The 13,171-nt window shown below is 33.7% G+C and overlaps 1 protein-coding gene across 1 annotated transcript; it reads right to left on the bottom strand.

The window, feature by feature from the left end:
* Window positions 1-8,968: 8,968 nt before the first annotated feature.
* On the bottom strand, window positions 8,969-10,646 carry LOC18039527 (transcription factor MYB113). The gene is given in 3 exon segments (XM_024182335.1): window positions 8,969-9,509; window positions 10,302-10,431; window positions 10,529-10,646. Coding segments are annotated over 3 exon segments (789 nt in total).
* Between the last annotated feature and the right edge of the window lie 2,525 nt (window positions 10,647-13,171).

The raw sequence follows: 13,171 nt of genomic DNA, 5'->3' as shown, positions 1-13,171 counted from the left end.
CCAAAAAAAAAAAAAAAAAAAATTCTTCATTTTTCTCAAACATACACTTTGTTTTCCTTATTTCCTTTCTTTGTTAGCCATATCCCTAGCCTACGTTACGTCCTAATAAAAGTCCTTCTTGATTTTAGGGAACTATAGTTTGAAGTAGAAGCTAGTTATATGGGCTAAAAAGATGTAGTGATGCATAATAAAAAAAAAAAAAAAGATAAATAAAGTGGGTTGACTAACATTTTATTTGACTTGAGATCGTATTATTTCTAAGCTGAGGGCATATTTATTTCATCTTGGTGAGAGCATGTGATGTCATTTCTTTATTATTTTCTCTCTCAATTACCATTCATTGGAGTGACTATGTTTATTGGGTTTTAATTTCTTTGTGAGAGTGTCACTACTTCCAGTGAGATTTTGGGGTTTGACATGTCATTCTTGACAGTAGCTATAACAAAGTCTATTGGGCTAATTCATGTGGATGGTTGATGTGGGTGTGATGTTGCTTTAGACTGGAGATAATGCTTATACTTTTATTTGATTGTTATCATTAATCTGATTGAATAAACACGAGTGTTTCAAAAAAAAAAAAAAAAAAAAAAAAAAAAAAAATCATTTTGAATTTGAATTTTGTTTTCGCTTTATTTGCTAGGGACTAGCAATAAGCTGGTTGGGGGGTGTGTTGAGTGTTAGAGAATGCATATTTATAAAGGAGAAAACCGTCATTTTACATTTCAAGTCTTACTAACAACCCTTACTTTTATGTATTTAACCTTCTTGTGATGTAATTACGTGTGTGTTATTTTAATTAAGTATTTTATGTATTTTAGGGGCATTATAGTCATTTCACAATAAAGGAGAGATCAGACGGCAAAACGGACATCACTTTTGAACTCAGGACGGTCGAAAACCTTAGGAGGAGCATAAAAGGAAAAATGGCACTATTCACATGTACGGTACTATTCACGTATACGGTACTGTCTACGTTACTGTTCACGACACTGTTCACAAAGACGGATCGATGACGTGGCATTGACCGATGATGTGGCATTGACTGATGAGGTGTCACGATCCTGTTGGACTAAAATTCTTATGTACTGTTGACGGTGACGTGGCAGCATATCAGTGGACGAAAAATCTCGCGTACGGTGCATGCATCACACAGGATTATTTTCAACCAAACCGCGTTACTGTTCATCCGGGTCAAACCGTGTTACTGTTCATCCGCGTGGTCAAACCGTGGACTGTTGACTGATGACGTGGCGCAATCCTGAGCGTCCAAACTGTTTTTAATCCGATGGCCATGATTTACTCCATGTATCTATAAAAAGGGGGCCTCCCCCCCCTAATTTGATATCTCTGAATCCATTTTTGGGATCCATTTTCTGTAATTCCTTCTCCATCTTGTATTTTCTTTGTATTTTAATAAATTCCCTTTTTGCCCCTAGTTCAATTATGAGTGGCTAATTTTCTTTCAAGCTTGGGTTGAAGGTGAAGTCTCAACATGTGTCATGGGCTTTATTTGGTAAATTTATTTTCTTTTCCCCTCTAGTTTTTGTGGATGATTTGACTTATCGTCGACAAATAATACTGATCTTGTCTAGATACCGCCTTGGTTACACCGGCTCTCTAGTATAAGGTTATTATTATTTGGCACGATAAGCCCTTAGCACCATATTGATTAGAGCGTGGTTCATGAGGTGTGGATTCCCCCCTCATGATTTAATTGGCATTAATACGGATTATTTAGCCCATGATGCATGTTGATACGGATCCAGATACCCAAGTACGTCATTTCAATAGATTTCGCTTCAACTTATTCTCGCCATTGCAATTCCAATTTTAGAATTTATTATCGCCATTTCAATTCCAATTTTAGGATAATTTAAATCACTTCCACCACAATTCCAACCACCCATTTTGCAAAATTAATTCTATACACAATTAAAATCCTCCTCCTCGTGGGATCGACACTCGTCACCATTGATCTACACTACAATAGATTCGTGCGCTTGCGAGTACATTAAAATTTGCACAACACATATTACAAGAGGTTTAAAGACAATGCTTTCATCATTTTACTGTTGTATGTGAATGATATGTTGGTAGCATGCTCCAATAAAGATATAATCTAAGAATTAAAGGCACAGTTGGGTAAGGAGTTTGAAATGAAGGACGTAGGACCAGCAAACAAGATTATAGGGATGCAAATTTATGGAGACATAAATAATAGGAAGATTTAGCTTTCTCATAAGAACCACTTGAAAAAAATCTTGCGACGCTTCAACATGTAAGATTGTAAGTCAATTTTTATCGCACTTCTTATTAATTTCAAGTTATCCTCAAGTATGTGTCCTACCAATAAAGCAAAGAGGAATGAGACGTCCCGAGTATCGTATGCGTCAGTAGTGGGAAATTTAATGTTCGTTATGATTTGTACAAGACCAGACATTGCACAAGCAGTGGGAGCAGTCAGTCGATACATGGTAAATCCTGGTGGAGAACATTGAAAAATTGTGAGGAGTATTTTGAGATACATCAGAGGAACCTCCGATGTTGATTTAGATTTTGCAGGAGATCTTGATAAAAGAAAATCTACTACTGGCTATGTGTTTACACTTGCAGGAGGAGCTGTAAGTTGGGTTTTGAAACTGCAGACCGTTGTGGCCCTATCTACAACAAAAGCATAATATATGATAACTACACAAACTTGCAAGGAAGCTACTTGGATGCAAAGGTTATTGAAGGAGTTCAGGCACAAACAAGAAAAAATATATGTGTTTTGTGACAGTTAGAATGCTTTGCACATTGTAAGGAATCCAGCCTTTCATTTTAGGACAAATCATATAGGAGTTCAGTATCACTTTATTCGTGAAGTAGTGGGAGATGAAAGTGTGGATTTATAGAAAATCCATACCAATGAGAACCTAGTAGATGTTATGACTAAGCCAATTAATATTGATAAATTTGTATGGAGTAGATCCTCTAATGGCCTTACAGAAACGTAAACAACATGACAATGGCGAAACATAAAGGATGGTGTGGAAATTGATAGATTATCAATCAAATCTCCAAGAGGAAGAATGTGAAAAAATGACAGGAAGGCACCACTTTTCTAAAAGGCAGTGCCTGCCATTATTGAAGAAGAATGCGACTGTTGCTACATTCTTTTAATCAAGAAAAAAAATGGAGAAGGTGCATCAAAGTTTGAAGGAAAATGGAGGCAAACAACTTTGACAAGAAAGAAAAAAAGAAGAAAATAATAAAATAATAATATTATTATTTTATTATAAAAAAAAGAAGAGAAATGAAGCCCATAAATAGAAGGCTTCAATTCACCTCTCAACATCTCATTCTTCAATTTTATTTCCTCTTCTTTAGAGAGAAATTGAGAATTGAGAGCATCAAAATTATAAGCTCTTATCTTAGTGATTTGAGAGATTGGGTGTATTAGGGTTCTTGGTAGTGAGCAAAATTACTCAATACTTGTAATCCTCATTTCACTAGTAAATATATTTTCTTTCTGTCTTCATCTTACCACGTAATTTTCTAGTGTTCTCTTGTGTGCTTATTTTTTATTTTCTTCGAATTTTATTTTAGCTGTGTCCCTGCTTCACCTACCAATTTCTTAACAGGTAAGAGTGTCATTTCCTCAATATCAATAGAGAACAAAAAGAAGGTGCAACATTTTATGCCATTCTCAATATCATCAGGACGACAACCAGCACGATCCAAGAAACAAATTTACCAAGTGAATAATAGCAATAGAAATGTTGGAGTGCTTGTGGAATGAGACAACTGCGACTTCATCAGCGAGTTTATAAGGCCAAAGTCTAAGTCATCATCTTCATCTTCTCAAGACAAGGACAAAGATATCACCACCACCAAATCCTTCAAACTTACAAATATTATTACCTACTATTTCAAGTGCCCTAATTGTTCGGCTAAGAAGAGAATACTTGAAGATAACGAGAACTACAACGATGAGGAGGAGGATGAGGACGACGATGACAATGACGATAAGGATGCGAGTGAGCTGAGTTACAAGGAACCCGCCAATCCAATTTCAAACAGAAGTTTTCTTCGTTCAACAATTTGTTAGAAATCAATATGAGTTATGAAGGAAAGAATTTGGGGGAAATTTTTTTATAAGAGTCACATGTGAGTTTAGATGTCTATTTAGATGAAAATTAACAACAAACAAAATTTTGGCCATTTAATTTCATTAATGACACATGTCAATGGATCGTTGAAAGTTTAGGATGAATAAGAGAGAAAATACATGGGAGACAATCTAGATCTAAGTTTTTAAGGTAAAATAGTTAAAATCATAATAGAAAATTAGAAGTTAATAGGTTTTTAATCAATTAAGAGATTTTGATAGATTTTGAAAGGGACAGATAGTATAATTCAACAAACAATAAGATATTTTGATCATTTTTCGTTGAACTCTTACACTTCGAACTTCCTTGTATTGAAATCTTTGTATACAACGTAGGCCTCATATGATATTAAGGTATGGTAGCTTTTAAGTTACAATAGTTATATATATATAATAATAATAAAAGTTAATTGTTTGTAGTAAATATAATTTTTAAATAATAATTTTGACAAAATTAGTAAACATAAAATAGATTTTCATCGTACAAGTGTAAAATCGAATCAATTTAGCTTCCAAGCTGTCACAAGTCACAACTAGTACTTATTAAACATTTTAATGCTGTAACTTTTAAGTTACAATTACCAACTTCAATTCTAAACAAGGCCCTAATTTCGTGGAGTACAGCCATCGTTCCCCCATGCCGCCTTTATTTGTCAGTTTGCTAGCAAGATGTTAGATTACAACAAGTCTAATTGCGCAAATAAGATCTGGGAATGAATAGTAAAATAAAGTTGGGCTACCATCTCAATCCGTTGCTCCTTCGTTATTGGTCTTAAAGTGTTGTAAAATATGACTGGAATTGCTTTTGAATGCTGTTAAGGAGTGATCTTAATGTAGTGTGGTTATGGAAGTTTTGAGGATGGTAAATGTGATAGTGGCAAAGGTTCTTCCAAAAAATCGGTGGTTTGGTCGGAAATGTTAGGGAAGCAGCAACGGTTTTATGGGTTTCAATCATACCAATCGGTACATCGATCAATGATGATGAATAATTATAAAGGTTGCACTAGTAGAGAGGAGTTTATTGATGGTGGTGGTATTAATGAATGCGTGGTGAAAAATGATGAACAGAGGCGGTAGTGTTTGTGGTTGTTATAGATCGATTTACATTGGTTTTTTGTGAGAAATCAACGGCGGTTTTGCTTGGGGTTAGACGGGCGGCTCGTTCCGACCCTAATGGAATTTTGATAGACGAAGAAGGCCTCAACAAAGGCGGCAACACTGCTGCATGCAGTGGATCATGTTCTTTTTTTTTGTTTTTTTTTAATTTTTGCTCAAATACTTTCATTAACATCACTTTTAGTCATCCGATAATATATTGCTACAATCACTTACATTTTATGCTAATTGCAACGACAAAACTATAAATAACATACATCATACTATTCCTCACTAATTAATTGCTTCTATAAATATTTGGTTTAGCTAACTAATTTATTGCTATATAAACTGACATTTTCTTGTTCCCTTAAATAAAATAATTGTAACGTTAACAATTCCTATTTAATGACCTGCATTCCCGGTTTGCTTCGTGTGCCCCTTGGCACACTTCATAGCTACATGATATTGTTCTTTTTCATTCACGGGTGATTTCACAACAAGACGAATAAAGGGGTATAGTGTCTAAGGGGCACGATAGACGGAGCCAATTTTATCCTTGGACAAATTGATTATCATTGATATTTATCCTTCTAATTTAATATTAAAAAAATCAATATCTTGGTTTTTTTTTTTTAAAGGGTATCTTAGTTGAATTTTAGAACAAATTAGAAAGCAATCCAATATTTCACCTTGTGATACGTTACGCTATTACAAACTTTGCCTAGATATGAAGTATGGACAATGGGGCTTACTTTTGCCCATAATTAATTAAATTCGCGGTGAAAAGATTCAAATACGGAGAATATATATAGAATTTGAAAATTTGGAAAGGCACATTGTCCATACTCATAATTCTATTTATTAGAATTTATTATGAACGTCAGATTACGTAAAGAGCATCCATTGCATCACTCATCGCGTAAGAGCAACGACTGCAAGCTCAAAATCCGTCATCTCACTTTGTACGGATTGATTGTTTAGTCAATTTCTTGACTAGTACTTACTGATTATCAACGTTACTTTTTGCATTTCCTTTCATTACAAGGACAAATGGATCTCATGGTAAAGGCTTTGTGAACGTGTAATTATCTCGCCGAAACAACACGATGGTTGCTTTGATTAGTGCTCTGATCACTGGAGATATATATTGTGGGATTGTAAAGTACATTGTGTACACGCAGCTAATGAACCGGTGAGCGAAGTAGTTGCCTCCGTCACGCAAGTTGTAAACAATAAACGACACATGGTGTGATTTGTGGGCCAACTCTATGATTGGAGGGAAGGCATGCTCAGCGCTCTGCCCTATACACGGACCCCAATGGCTACCATCTAATGCGTGTCGAAATTCAATACGTTGAGCATAGGATTTGAGAACTTTTGCGTTAATTATTTTCAAAGTTTTTGCGGGAAAAGATGTTTGGATGTTGGGGAGTGGGTAATGACACTTGGATGCTTAAGCTTTTACAATAACTCAATGGAAGACAATATAGTTTCGCCATTTGCATGCCAGAAAAACATCGGACCGGAGAAAACCCGAATTTGGGTTAACTTGGTCTTCACCCTTCAAAATGTATGGCTGCGGAAAGCCTCTATTGAAACCTGCTAAAGTTTTGAATTAATTTTTACCATCCAAAATGAGGTACCCGTCCGGATGAAGTATTAAATAATTTTAGAATTTATCAAATTAATCATCCAGATGAATTATTGGCAATTTGTTAAGTCTAAATTTACACGACCGCATTTATCAGATTCTAACATTTCAATAAATTTATATTAAAGGTTTAAGATGTAATAATTTTTTTAAACATTATTTGGGACAATGATTTAAGTGTTTAGAGATGACTTTATATATACCCAACATTATATTGGTCGACACATGTACTAGTTTTATGAAATTATGTCTATCTCATTTATCAATGTCTATACACTAGATTTTAAATGTTCCTTCAATTTATTATTAACGTAAGTGCAAACTTTACCTCTATATCACTTCCACTAAGGATAACTAAGTCAAAATTTTAAATTTTTTTTAACTACGTCTCTATTAAGTTATAATCTTCTCAAAGTAAAAAAATTAATTTAGTCCCAACAATATAATTATAGAAAAGTTTTACTATCTATCTAATTTGTAGATTTTAAAGCCAACATTTATGTTTGTCTATATATTATTATGTTCAGAAGTTCTGAATTCTATCTATGAAGATGATGTAATTGTAGGTTAGTTTTATGGTGTCAAATTGTGAACGTGTGATTCTCTCCATCGATAAAGGGCTTTAAAGATGAGACAAAAGAGTTGTTATTTGTCATCATAAATTCATCGATCACTCTAGCTACTAGGTGTAGATCTTGTAATAGTGACCTAATAAGGCACCGAATATGAATGAAATGGTAGTCGAGGAAATAGATCACACTCCAGTTCTAACGGAAGCACCTAAACGGAAAATGAAAACGATACGGAGCATGTTAATTTGCACGGTTCTGCATCTGGTTAATCAGAAGCAGAACTATAATTTTGGATTCAACAAATCAACGGTTCAAAGGCGATCAAGATGAAGAACCTAAAAATATAAGCATGTAATTATTCCATTCAACAATATCAATGGACTAGAAGTTACACATTGTACCTTAATCCTATCATACTCACAAGTAATATCTAATTTGTTGGCCATTTGCAATTTTATATGATTGAAAATATGATGTTTTGTGGGAAATGTGACAATAATATGTAAACCAGACCGAGTCACTAATTCACACATGATTTAACTTAAAAAAGGAAATAACATAATAAGCACAATTTAATAATAATGATTGGTTTAATAAAGTGTTGGCTCCACTGGCAATGGAGTCCCTTAAAGTAGTTTGACTGGGTGTGCTCCCCAGTTCGAGTCGCAGGGAAGTCGCCTATGTTGGGAGAACCTGTACCTCCCTGTTCGAGCGGGGACTTCTAGTCTGGGTTGTGGTACGGGCTTAAAGGTGCCTTCCACAGTTGGGGTCCTCTCCAGGATACCTCGTGGTTAAAACAATTAATAATAATAGTAATAATGATTGGTTTTCCTAAGTAAAAAGAAAAAGAAATTAATAATAATGATTGGTTGACAATAATTTGTGAATCAGTCATATAATTTCGAAGGAAACGTTGATGCAATTAATATTAGTAGTTGATTATCACTAAATATTTGGTAATTAATTAAAGTTCCCTCGCACGTCCAGATTTATTATAGGAGGAAAAAAAAAAGATGTGAATAGAAATATTTTATAATTAAAAATCCACGTGCGCATCAAACCATGTACTAAGAGAACCGCATAATATATATATGTACAAACCAATATACATATTTATGTTGCTATAAATAATAAAACAATCTTTCATATTGAACAATCATTTTCAGTCCCCCAATCTGCTTAAGGCAACTCCTAGTTCGAGAGCGATGATAATAACATTGTGCTGTCATTTAGGCTTTTCCGTTTCAAATTAAAATTTCCTGAAAGAGATAGCTTTGTTTGCACTATGAAGCACACCGCGTGTGCCTAAAATTTCAGTAATTGATCTCATGCAATAATATCATCAACAGCTGATTAACGATCGACAGAAGTAACAATAACACACTGCACCGACAGTCAATTTGCTTGATTTAATTGCATATTTATTGCTTGGAAAAAAGATAGATTACGAAGTAGTAAATTTAAGGACAGCAAGTTGAAGTAATTTTTCTTTTTTTCTTACTTTGCATTGAGAAGATCCCAAAGTTCCGCGTCGAAAGCGAAGTCATCAGTCGTACAACTCTGGCCTGCTTCAATGACTCTATTTTCCTTCACCTTTGTCACTACTGGAGACTTTTCGGCAAAAATATTTGCCGTAGTAGATTCCTCTTCTGGCCGACTCAATAAGCTTGAAATTCCTTGTTGATCCAATTCATCTCCGAATAAAAAGCTTTCCCACCATACAGATTCAGTTTCATTCTCCTGCTGCTGTTGATGATGATGATGATGATCAGACGGGGTGGATTGTTTGCCGAGATTGTAATCTCCTAATTGCAAATTATTTGAAGTCATTCCCTTGCCCTTCAATCATTGTGAGTTTTTAGCGAAGGTCCGAGGTTGAGGTTTTATGATATTGATCTTTTCCACCTTCTCAGCTTTTGCTTTCATCTCTTTATTATTCTTGCAGCATTTATCCACTTTCTTGCGCAGGTGGGTGTTCCAAAAATTCTTCACATCGTTCGCTGTTCTTCCCGGAAGCCTGCCCGCAATCAGTGACCATCTACATGCAATTCAACCAAATTACAGTATATCAGAATTGCATTTTGCCAACAAAAAAGGTACAAAACGATAATTTATAATAAAAGTAAAGTTGAACCCACATCCTGTTACAAATTCTGTGTCATAATTTTGTAAGTTTAGTACCACTTAAATATATATTCTGCAGCTTTAAAAGGGTGGCCGAGAGGTTGGATAACCATCCATATTCGAATAATAAGAAATTAAAGAATAGAAATTAATAATTGGATAACCATCCATCGTCGTGTTATTGTAAAAGGCTGAATTTGAAAGGTCTAACATGTCACCATTCCCTGAAAAGTACATCATAAATTTCTGATTAATTCCTATTTAATTCCGGCCTACAACCTGTAACCCTATGTACATGCCACGAAAAGAAAAATCTGCTAATATAGTAAGAGTTCTAATTTACGAAAACTTTGTGACAAGTGTTTTGTTAGATGATGGGGTAGTTTATGTGTATGCGATATGCTCAACCAATATGCACACGTAGCTATTGGACCACCCTTTTAGTTTCTCTTTACTCCAATTAGTATATTTTCCTATAGTGTTCGATCTACATGATTAAAATTTAATGTTAATCATATATTTGGACAAGATAATAAAAGGAATATAGGTGTCTCATCAAATTAATGTGGAGTAAAAATAACTATGATTAACTCCCAAATAATAGTTATAAGTGTTTGTTGAAATGGCTTAATTAAAAGTCACAGCTGGTAGACGGTAATACTAAACGGAGCCTCAGTTCTGCTTCCGTTCTACTTTCTGCACTTGCCTGTTGCCCAGCAGCTTATGGAGCCTTAAAATTAAATCAACTTCATCTGCTGCAAATTCTCCTCGTTTGATATTCGGGTTGAGATAGTTCAGCCACCGCAGTCTACAGCTTTTCCGGCATCGATGCAATCCTGAAATTGTTCAAAAGAGAGAATATAAACCGTTGATATTGCATAAATAGAAGCAGCTCCTGTGAAAACTAATTGAAATAGTACTGAAACTATTTACCTGCTCTTAGAGGAACTTGATGCCATTTTGCTTCCCCATATTTCTCAATGCATTTCCTAAGAAGATCATCTTCCTCTTCTGTCCATGCACCTTTACGAACTTCTAAGGAATCCGCCATAAAGACCCTATGTGTAGTATATGTGCTTACCCAAAAAATCAAAATTTAATTAGCACGTGCACTTACTCAACTCTCTTTTTTTTATAAAATTTAAAGAGCCTACAGAACAGCTGCTTATATAATAATACGTGCTCCTCACTTCATGCTACGTCGATCAATTAAGCCTTTTCTGAGAGAGTGACGTGCTTGTCTTGCATCCACAAGGAAACTACTTCTACTATTCATCGTCCAAAAATAGTAAACAATACTTGTTAATTACAACTACCAGTCCAAGTTAACAATTCCCAAAACCATTAACAAGTTGAAACAAAAAAAACAAGTGCGTCTAATGCTTATCTGTTGAATATTGAGTGTCTTTCATCAAACTCCAGATGTCCCTGGCTATAGCTATAAAAAAAAAAAAAATGCCGTGTGATAATTAAAGTTTTGAACGGCCTAAAGTTCTTGTACAGTGCTTCCCGCCAAGGGGACGCAATGAGAGCTCAAGCCCAAACTCCATCGTTTTTTTTTTTTCTGTACAATATTTTCTCCAACTAACTTCCAGCCCAATGACTCTTTTGGTGGCAATAATTAAGCACATAACTTTTTTTTTTTTTAATAGCTATAGCCAGGGACCAACCTAGCTATCTAGCTAGTATCAATATTGATGTGTACGCATACGGTATACTCTCTTCGGTTGAATAAAAGAGAAAATCTGCTTTCTCTCATTTTCTAATTAATTTTGTTTATCAATTTTGGTATTAAAATGCTTCGGTGCATAAGTGAGGACTTGCCATTTTACAACGTTGTAAAGGGATATGAAATATTATAAAATGCATTTAAAATTCTTTTATAATGCTGTAAATATTTGCGTTCCCATTTGAGCATTCTGTATTTCGGATACATACATACATATATATCTGTGTGTGTGTATCCCTATTGCTTTGTAAGCCATTAGTCTAGCCACTAGGAAAAAGGTTTTGCAAATTCATCACTAGTATTCGGATGTTTTTCAATATACAAAGTCCCCGGCCATTTATACGTAAGAGTTGAACCTGAAGCAATATTCAACTACAGCGTACGTAAAAATATTATTTCTCCCTGACTACCTTCTTAATTGAATTACCATTTTTTTTTACTGTTGATTGTAATTAAATTCACGTGCATACAACTTATTTGAATTTTTTTTAAACATAAGGAAATCATATTAATTTTTTAATATAATATCAGTATTGTTTTACACTTCATTGTTTAATCATTTAACATTACTAACGACCATGAGGCCCTTAAATATTACGACCGAAGCTTAGTGTATATAGATATCAAATTTTAACTTTTCATCACAAACACTTTAAATAATAGTGTAATTGATTGACCTTTTGCCAAGAGGTCAAAAAGAGTTCAATTCTATAGTTATTATCATTATACAATCAATTTATTAAAAAAAATATAATAACTTCTTTTTTAATTTCTTTTTTCAAGTTACAGTACACTTCACCTACGTCTTTACCCACCCAACCGCAAATTGGATGTATCCAAGTTAGTTCCTTGCATATTTTAAATTTATTTGTTTTTAATCACATATTGCATTCCACATTTTCCCACGTCAAATTAAACTTGCCTCTTAAAACAAACACTCTTATTCCTTGATCTCACATCAAGACTCAAGAGGTCAACCAATAAGATTGTTATAATGTTATCTGTCGATAAGGTTTCTACTCGCATGATTCGCGATTATAACGTTAACACTTTAAAAAGGTGATGAGCAAGACAACTTATAACCAAAATAAAAAAATTAGAAAAGCAAAATAATTTCTAGATCATAATCTAATCAGTTTTTAAATGGGGTCGCAATGCTGTTTAATGTCAAATCTGTTTGCTACTTTTGTGGTGTCAATTTAAGCTTTGAATCCTGAATAAATCATTTTACTAAGGGTTAATTTTGACTTATCTCTCTGTGATGTGACAATATTCAAATCACCCTCTTCTTATTGAAAATATCAAGTTACCCTCAAAATTCGTTATCTCTTTTTTGTTTTTAACGGCCAAAAGGATAAAATAGTGTTTGTATATTTTCATAACAGTCAAATAATAGAAAAAAAGTCAAATTTAGGTACACTAATTTTAATGGGTCCAAATCTTTCTAGGTTTTTAAACACATATAAATATTTTAAATATTTATAGTATGCTCCCTAATACTTTAAAATATTTTTATTTTGTGTCTATGTGACTAATTTTCTTGAACGAATTAAATTTTATCTTTTTATATTTAAAATTTTATTTAAAAAAAAATATAGAAATTAATTAAAAGCTATAAATGGAAAAGGAATAATATTTTTTCTTTTTTTCATATTTTTTATTATTATTATTATCATTATTATTATTATTTTCATTTTTTAAAGGTATTTAAAGAAAATATAGATATAAAAAAAAATCAAAGAACAAAAGAAAAATGTTGCTGGAGTTTCACCAAACCACCTTCATCGCACACAACCTAGAAATCTTCTAATTCTTTGCTTATTCGCTAAACTCAAAATATTAATAGT

This window comes from Citrus clementina, unplaced genomic scaffold (assembly GCF_000493195.1).
Source record: "Citrus clementina cultivar Clemenules unplaced genomic scaffold, Citrus_clementina_v1.0 scaffold_6, whole genome shotgun sequence".
Classification (NCBI taxonomy): Eukaryota; Viridiplantae; Streptophyta; class Magnoliopsida; order Sapindales; family Rutaceae; genus Citrus; species Citrus x clementina.
Note: the sequence above shows the minus strand (reverse complement) of the source record. Positions and strands in the feature narration are given on the sequence as shown.